The 8,986-nt window shown below is 36.1% G+C and overlaps 1 protein-coding gene across 3 annotated transcripts; it reads left to right on the top strand.

The window, feature by feature from the left end:
• The first annotated feature begins 2,384 nt into the window (after nucleotides 1–2,384).
• On the top strand, nucleotides 2,385–8,586 carry LOC125223628 (oxysterol-binding protein-related protein 2A). 3 transcript variants are annotated; one of them, XM_048126862.2, is made up of 11 exons: nucleotides 2,387–3,019; nucleotides 3,974–4,333; nucleotides 5,029–5,125; nucleotides 5,687–6,126; nucleotides 6,472–6,627; nucleotides 6,933–7,100; nucleotides 7,197–7,337; nucleotides 7,456–7,677; nucleotides 7,786–7,899; nucleotides 8,108–8,292; nucleotides 8,373–8,586. In XM_048126862.2, the coding sequence occupies exons 1-10, from the start codon at nucleotides 2,651–2,653 to the stop codon at nucleotides 8,282–8,284; spliced, it is 2,244 nt and encodes a 747-aa protein (XP_047982819.1). In that variant the 5' UTR covers nucleotides 2,387–2,650; the 3' UTR covers nucleotides 8,285–8,292; nucleotides 8,373–8,586. The 3 variants fall into 3 exon arrangements, with proteins under 3 accessions (XP_088926315.1, XP_047982820.1, XP_047982819.1); XM_048126863.2 differs by lacking the exon at nucleotides 8,373–8,586 and having other exon boundaries at nucleotides 2,386–3,019; nucleotides 7,767–7,899; XM_089070189.1 differs by lacking the exons at nucleotides 8,108–8,292; nucleotides 8,373–8,586 and having other exon boundaries at nucleotides 2,385–3,019; nucleotides 7,750–7,899.
• Nucleotides 8,587–8,986: the final 400 nt, after the last annotated feature.

The raw sequence follows: 8,986 nt of genomic DNA, 5'->3' as shown, positions 1-8,986 counted from the left end.
AGTGATGTACAAAAAGTGAACTACTGCATGAATCTCAAGCGTACAAAAATGACATAACTCAACTATTAGGAAGCTATCAGCTATGTCATTTTAATTTAGAGAATTATCATCACAGATTGTCAGTATCACAATTATTTTGAATGCCCAACTATATAGAGATTCCCAAGTAATCTTTATTTGAAGACCGAGATCTTGAAGACATACTAAGTATAGAATCAATGAAGAAATACTAAGTATAGAATCAATGAAGAAAAGATCGATAAAACAACTGACAAGAAGGCAACCGATGAGATAGCATAAGGATAAATACAACTACCATTGACCTAACTTACCACCTTGGCTACAAATGAGATCTTTCGTACTACGTTATCTTTACAAAACATATATAAATTCATATACACACAAGATACAGATGACAAAAGCAACAAATTAATAACAACTACAAATTCAATCGAAAGAATATCCAAAATATAGGTCAAAATCTGATTGATGCTCCTTGCAATGACACTATTTCAGTTGGGACCAAAATCAAAAATCATTTTTCACAGTATACAGACTTTGTTCGTGCATTTATTTTGGAGTACAATAATTTTAAAGAAATAGCGTATGTGAAAGCAATCTTTAATTGATAGGAAGACTATGACATGACTTTACATATTTTCAAACCCGTATAAGATTTTGCATGTCTTCGAATAGTATATATGGTGTATATCCAATGAAAATATTACACGTCACCGTAACTATTTTCTCTAGAGAAATTATACCCGATTTTAAATTAGAATACTGGAGTAATAAAAAACAATGTCGCCATTTTACTCACTCATGTGTATCAATATATATATGTACAAACAATGAAATAAACAATGAGAATCGGTGCATGGTTCACTATTTCAATTTGTGTACCTCGTCACGATTATATACATTACTTTTACATTTATCACCTCAATTACAGTATTTTTTTATCAAATAAAAGTTACACAAAAATTGTTGGAAATAATTATACTGTAATTAATCATAGTATAAAACTGAAGTAAAGCATAAAAAATTAAAATTAATTATTTGAAATGGGATATAAAATGAACCACAAAAATAATTTTAATTAATCTCCTGTCACACCACCTTTTCTCCAACCGCCGCTTAATAGAGGATCATGGGGTGCAATTCTATTTTCGTTCAAGTGAAGTTTGTCTTGTCGCCTTAAGTTGACTTACTTTATTATACTATCAAGTTTATGCTTTTATTTATAAAGTTTACAATAAGATACATTGTTATTTCTCTTTTACAATTGACATTTAAGTTTAGATTCAAGTTTAGGTTTGACAATTTGTTACACAATAAGAAAATTTGATATAAATATAGGGCAGTGATAAAATGCAAATTTATATATTGTACAAACTCAAAACTTCACAACACAGCTTCAACACAGTTTCAATACAATATCAACACAGTGTAAAATTTCAAGATTGTAATGTCAACACAATATCAACACAGTATCAATCATTGACTACCGTTGAAATTCTGTTGACATTTTCTTGTTGATGTTTTTTTTTGGTCAAGTCTTATTGGCTCCTTATCCTTATTAGGTTAATCCGATTGAAACCTGATAATTTCAGGTTAGATCGGATTGGTTTCAGATAACCCATGAAAAATATATTTTATCATTATTACTATAATTTTTTATATTCTTTTTAAAAATCATATACCCTTTTACATTATTTCTTTAGGTTTGTGCAAATCAGATTCAAAAATCTGTTCTAATCGTATAAACCATATTTTTATCATGTATCGTGTCATTAACGAATTTGCATCGTGTACGGATCATGATCTAGTTTGAAGGTAGGATATCGAATTCTGGTTCCGTTGAGAGTTTTCTTAACAGTCCGAGTTCGAATTAGACCTTATTGAATTGTGTCGTTAAACAACTCAACTCACTATTTGTTGGCCCCATTTTTCACAAGCAAATGAACATAAATTTAGTATATGTCACAATTAACTCAAACCCCTAACATTGATCTCAAACGCTATAGACCACTCATCCACACTTATGTCACCATCTAGATTGGCATAATTAGAAGGTGAGAATATTTGTAAACTAAAATTTGAATTCGTTTGTTGCAACAAAACGAAATTTTCCGTTGGACCAAATTAATGTCAAAGACATTTACCAAATTAACTAAAATGACAGCACATTTTCCACCACTATTAATGATAAGCTTACAAAATTATAACCACACTACACATATAGATTTCAATAATCCACTACATTACCTAAACATAAAAAATACCAAATTCAATTTCTGCAAAAATTAAACAGTCATTATATACGTATATAATAAATATAAATATAACCCACACTATTATTTTATCTCTCCCATCTTCCCATTTCCCACCACCCTTCCCTTGTTTATGAATTCTACACATAAAATAATTACTCCTCTCTCTCTCTAAAAAATCCCTCAGTTTCAGAGTTCATCTCCTCTCTCTCTCTCTCTTCACAGTTCCTTGATTCCCTACAAATACATACAAGCTAGACCGGAATCCAAAGTCCGCACTCATGCGTCACTTTCTCCTGCTGCTATGCGCTGCAGCAATCGCGGAATGCCTATAAAAAATTCGGAGAGATCATATCGGATTTGAGTAATTCTCCACGATGCGGGTGAAGGAGATGCACCCGCTCTGCTGCATAACGCTGGAGAGCGGCGGGATCGGCGACGCCTCGCCGGAGCCGGCTCTCCTGAGGACCGGCTCCGCGGTCAATTTCGCCGCCCGCGGATCTGACCCCAATGCCGGAGGATCTGACGTCGGCACCAGCACCAGCGTCGCCGGGATCCTCTACAAGTGGACTAACTACGGCAAGGGCTGGCGATCCAGGTGGTTCACATTGCGAGACAACGGCGTCCTCTCCTACTCCAAGTCGCGCCACCCCCAATCGCCGCCGGGATCCGACGTCATCCTCATCGGCGCCGCCGCGAGGGGAGTTGGAAAGCACGGCAAATCCGCCGGCATTGTCCATTTAAAGGTCGGTGCAAAGTGGAGTGAGAGATAGATGCATGTTTGGGCATGGGGTAGATGAGAAAATTGAATTGAAAGTGAGGGCTTGTCTTTTATTGCGTGTACCAGGGAAAAGGATTTTTCCAATACTGGCAAAAAATTGAGCAGGAAATTTTACTAGGATTGTTAATCGTATGTATTTTGACGAAAATTGGCTGCATAATTAGCTTCGATATCTGAGCCGATTTGCAGTTAAGATGGTTTTAATCTCGAGATTATGGTTTAACTGAGTGTTGATCTAAAGTGGGTCACATCAGCAGATGAGTTTTGGCTGAGTGGTGGTGTAGGCCTGGCTAGGTTTCTTTCTAATTCATCGTTTTTACTGTCTGGTCACATCAACATTCTGGGATCCCCTTTTTTAAGTTTCTCTTTTTTTTATCTTTTCTCACCACAGCTCCAACATTTTCTATTTCCAATCATCGTCTCTTTCCTCACTTTTTCAATTTTTTAATGTGAAAAAGGTGATGTTGTAGAGGATGGGCATCTATTATTTGTGTTTTCTTGAGGAGATGGTATAAAATAAAACAGCAGAATGGGCAGAAGTACTTTTCATTCAAATGATACTTGTTGGTGAAAGGGTTTTTCGTGTTTATGTTTTGACCCAGTTTTTCTTACTGCAACAGTGCATGAATATTTTAGATCTGAAAAGACTCGAGACTTGTTTACGGGTCTATAAACAGAAAAGGAGAAAAAGTACATTTCTTTGAAATTTGGGGAGTCTCTCTTTACGCTGTTTATAAGGGTAACTGTTTTTTTGATGATTCCTTTATTAATCAATAGTTAATTGGCTATTCCGTGTACAGGCATCTTACTTTTTACTATGCTTCTACGTCAATCTAAATAGCTGTGCTTGTGCTTCTATCTTTTAAATTGGGCTGGGAGTATTTCTCAATTCTTGAGGTGGTTGTGAAATTGTTTGTAGATCTCTTCCTTTCGAGAGAGCAAGTCGGATGACCGGCGATTTTACATATTTACGGCTACAAAGACTCTTCATTTGCGGACAAGTTCCAAGAAAGAGAGAGTGGCTTGGATAGAGGCTTTGAATTCCACAAGAAGTCTTTTTTCTCTTAGACCGCGGGCTGACAACACCCCTCTCTTAGCTAGAGAACTGTCGGTGTCAACTGAAAGGCTGAAGCTGCGTTTGCTGGAGGAGGGTGTTGGTGAGGGGGTTGTCAACGACTGTGAGCAGATTGTGCTATCTGAATTCTCTGGTGTACAAGGACAGTTTCAACTTCTCTGCGAGGAGCGCTCCAATTTGCTGGATACACTAAGACAATTGGAGGTGATTTCACTTGATATCTTCAACTAAGCACATAGTATATTGCAATTTTGCATTACTTAATTGTTATTACTACTACAAGTCCATCATGTCTTAGAAGCATAATCTACAGAATGATTTTATGTCCTGATCAGGGTGGTTAAGAATGTTTTAAGAATCATGATTGGATTTATTGTACCATAAGGAGCAACCTAGTCGAGACTACCATTAGGACCTTAAAAGTAAGTACAATTTGATGGCTTAATGTGTTTAGCACAGCTATTCTACAGTTTGGCAAATAATGTACTGTCTTGATGGAAAGGTCTGATTGTCATTAATTATCTTGCATGAAGTAAAATTTTCCCTTGTCTCTTTCAGGAACGGTTATCAAGTTTATGTTCTTTGAGTGCTACTACATGATAGTACTATCATTTATATCTCAGATATTCTTGAGGATATATGAAAGCAGTAATTAATTTCCCTTCTACAATCAATTAATTTCACATTTACCATTCATGATGAGTTAGTAACAACCAATGCTCCTATTTATTTGAATTATGCATATTTCCCGCATCCATTTACAACTGAAGAAAAGAATATGGCAACTTGGTACCTTTTTCTTCTGGGGTGGTTTATAGTCCGGCATGTGTATAATTTTCAATTTAAGCAACTTTAAGAGGAAGTAAGGTAAGATAACCATTTCAAATATTCTTTTCCAGGCCGCAAATATTGAAGCTGAAGCCTCTGGGAGTAATGATGGTGAATATCAATTGATGAAGCACGAGTACAGAAATCTGGCGCAGAGAAAATATAGTGGTATAGATATTTCTTCAAAACTTTATTCTCTCCATGGAACTCTTAGAAACACTTTAAATCTTTCATTGCTGAAGTGACTTTTAATAAGAGATGACCTTTGTGATTTAATTTCTATTCACTTGCATTAATATATCCACATTTGTGAATCAATCTGCCAACATAGGATGATAGAAAATGGTTTCTTTGTTCTGAATAATTTTTTTGTTATATCCCGACTTCTTAACTAGTTGAGTTGCCGATTGAGAAAGTCACACACAATGTCCATGATATGAATCCAAGTGTTGCTTAGTACTATAAAAGCATGCAGACCTTTGTCAATGTTTATGGATCTATTTTTGCACATCATTGTCACATGTATGGAAGGGTGCTTCTGTTTTTGATTAAGAACATTGGTCCAGAGGGAAAAAGTTAATTAATCTCCTTGTGTTCATATACAAATTGTATGATCTTAAGCTATTTAATTCCCTGATTCCATTTACACAGAACTACGACATATGGTAGCTGTCTCTAAGTTGGAACATTGTACTAAATTCTCTGACATTATGTTGTTCTTGGTTATAGAGTGGAGCACTACAGAATCTTCAGATGATGTTGAAAAGCAAGAGCTTGATGAAGCATCGGATGAGGAGGAAGTTCACTTCTTTGACACAAATGAATATTTTTCTGAGCATACATCGTGTTCTGGATCAAAAAATGTAGATCAGATGGATGGTGGCATGAGTTTGGGAAATCAAACTAATGATGTGTGCAAAGCAGATGGAATGGAGAATGTAAATAATCCTAAATATCCAAAAGTTGAGAGACGGAAGAAGTTACCGGATCCAGTTGAGAAGGAGAAAGGTGTTAGTCTATGGTCTATGATTAAGGACAACATTGGCAAAGATTTGACACGGGTTTGCCTCCCTGTATATTTTAACGAACCAATATCGTCTCTGCAAAAATGTTTTGAGGATCTGGAGTACTCTCATCTTTTGGATCAGGCATATGAGCATGGGAAATCGGTATGACCCATTTTCTTTAATGTATTTAACTGCATAATATGCATATATATTCAATCCTTGACTTAATATCTCCTGATGCCTTCTGATACTCATACCATTCCAGCTACTATTTTAATACCAAATGCTAGTTTTGATCTGAATTTGCTCCTTTGACCTCATAAGTTATTCACAAACTACAAATCATGTTTGTAGTTGCTGCTGCTTCTTTAGCTGCTGCTTATTATTTTTGGTACTATACTGGTTGGAAAATGTTTTCTATTATAGTACTATAAAATTCTTCTTTTATACATCTACAAAGCTTGAATTACACCTGTCATGTTAATAGTTATGACCTTACAATTCCAGGGAAATAGTCTTATGAGGATTTTGAATGTTGCTGCTTTTGCTGTATCGGGATATGCTTCATCAGAAGGCCGTCACTGCAAACCCTTTAATCCTCTACTTGGTGAAACTTATGAAGCTGATTATCCAGAGAAAGGAATTCGCTTCTTCTCTGAAAAGGTGATAGCATAACTTACTTTTATTCATATTTGCTCATATATTAGTTTTATGGATTATGACTTTATCGCATGCACCTGTAAAATGTTAGCTTTCAGAAGTCAACAATAGATTAGCTTAATAAGTGCTGCATTCATGAAAGAACTGATGCTATCCCTTAGGATGATTCCGTCAAATCTGCATTAGCACTCCCTAACCTATCACCAAGAACCAAGGAAGTAATGTTTAATTAGTTGGTCATGAGTTTGTCCCTTGAATTCTTTGTTTAGATAGAATTTGATGCTGACTAACTTGTGATTTATATATAGGTCAGCCACCACCCTACACTCATTGCTTGTCACTGTGAGGGCAAAGGTTGGAGATTCTGGTGTGACACAAACGTTAAATCAAAATTTTGGGGAAGATCAATTCAAGTTGATCCTGTTGGAACTCTTAATTTAGAGTTTGATGATGGGGAGATTTTCCAGTGGAGCAAGGTGCACAATATACATCTTTTAACGGTTAACGGGTTTCTTTTTCTTTTCTTCTTCCTCTTAATGGACCCCTTCTTTACATATGTCGTCTAATTTCAGGTCACAACCAGCATCTACAATCTGATTCTTGGCAATATCTACTGTGATCACCATGGAACAATGCATATCCAAGGTAATCGCCAATATTCATGCAAACTCAAGTTCAAGGAGCAGTCTATTCTTGACCGCAATCCTCACCAGGTAATCTCACAGCATCTCCTCTATTCATGAAGCCAATAAAAGTAGTAAACGTATGCATCTGGAATTAGTTATTTTATTCTTTGACCAAATAATATAAAGATATGTACTAACTCGACAGGTTAATGGGTTTGTTGAAGATACCGCGGGGAAAAAAGTGGCTCAATTATTTGGAAAGTGGGATGATAGCATGTATTTTGTAAGTGGTGAAGGAACTGACAATGCAAAAGATAGGTCTGAGGCATCTTTGTTGTGGAAGAGAAATAAGCCTCCCCCGAACCTCACTCGCTATAACCTAACTTCTTTCGCTATTACACTGAACGAATTGACACCGGGACTGAAGGTATAGATGATGTATTGGATAACTTCTTTTTCATTCTGCTTTAAGCTTATGCACACTAATTGTCTTATATAGCTCTATCTGATTCCAAGTGTTTGATGACGGATGAAGGAGAAGCTCCCTCCTACAGATTCAAGACTCAGACCAGACCAAAGGCATCTGGAAAATGGGGAATTTGACAAGGCAAATGAGGAAAAGCTTCGTTTGGAAACGCGACAAAGAATGGTATATGAGTTTCTTTTTCTATAAATGCTGTATTCAGTTTTGTGGATCAAGGGGGCTCCTATCTGGGGAAGGGAAGGCCGGGATATGGGATCAAGAGAAACGGCTATAGTACTTGTATATGCGGAAGCTTTTTGTTGATGTTGGATATATATTAAGAAACGTTTTGCTGGATTTGGCACTAACTAGTTGATTCCTCTACTGGTGACAGTCGAGGAAAATGCAAGAACATGGTTGGAAACCAAGATGGTTCGAAAGAGTTGGAGAAGGACCTTTCCGCTACATTGGCGGATACTGGGAAGCCCGGGAACAAGGGATGTGGAACGGATGCCCAAATGTTTTCGGCGAGATAACTGAAGACATAATAAATTCCTTGGAGCCTTCTTAACCTTGGAGGTATTTTACTTAAACTTTGTTTGATTATCAAATCCTTCAAAAACTCAATCATATGTTTTGACTGCTGGAATATTGGACAGAGAAAGAGAGCTTGGGAGAGTTGGTAGCAGCATGCTCATAGATGAAATGGAGCTTAATTTCTTCGGAAAACTCCTTTAAATTCGATCAAATATTTTTTTAGAGTCGGCTAATTACGGTAAAAAAAAAAAAAAAAAGAGAGAAGCAAAGGCAGTACTATAATGTGACATTCTACCTCACAAGACTTATGCGATCTACCATTTTACTCCCAGCAAATTTGTTTCGTATAGGCAGCTATTTGTTATTTTTACTCTAAATAAAAATAACATTCATATAAATATATAGTACTAATGTATTATAAAGGGCACAATAATCTCTTGGCTTAGCATTAATTCATAAAGAGCATGATAATCTGTTGGCTGGTCGTTAATTCCGACCAGAAGCTCCAAATATTAAACAGAGCCCGTCACTTTTAATTTTCATCATCTTCTCCAAAGAACTTGAGGCATTAAGTTATTGGATATTGGCATCTAATATCACGAAACTTTCAAAAAGTTGGGTTTTTCCCACGAACTTTAAAATTGGTAAATAATATCACGAACTTTACCCCGAGTTTGTTTTTTCCCATGAATGAAAAAATTCATGTTATTTTAATAGATTGAAGAACAATTTTGGA

The sequence above is a fragment of the Salvia hispanica genome, chromosome 1 (genome assembly GCF_029641045.1).
Source record: "Salvia hispanica isolate PSC_SH4W2 chromosome 1, Shi_PSC_v1, whole genome shotgun sequence".
NCBI lineage: Eukaryota > Viridiplantae > Streptophyta > Magnoliopsida > Lamiales > Lamiaceae > Salvia > Salvia hispanica.
The sequence above is the reverse complement of the archived record's forward strand: the minus strand, read 5'-3'. Positions and strand labels throughout refer to the sequence as shown.

Excerpts from the sequence above, each read along its gene's own strand:
- LOC125223628 (XM_048126862.2), top strand. The coding sequence starts at position 2,651 with ATGCGGGTGAAGGAGATGCACCCGCTCTGCTGCATAACGCTGGAGAGC. Across the intron at positions 6,628-6,932 it reads TTCGCTTCTTCTCTGAAAAG|GTCAGCCACCACCCTACACT; the intron begins GTGATAGCATAA and ends ATTTATATATAG. Across the intron at positions 7,678-7,785 it reads AATTGACACCGGGACTGAAG|GAGAAGCTCCCTCCTACAGA; the intron begins GTATAGATGATG and ends TGACGGATGAAG.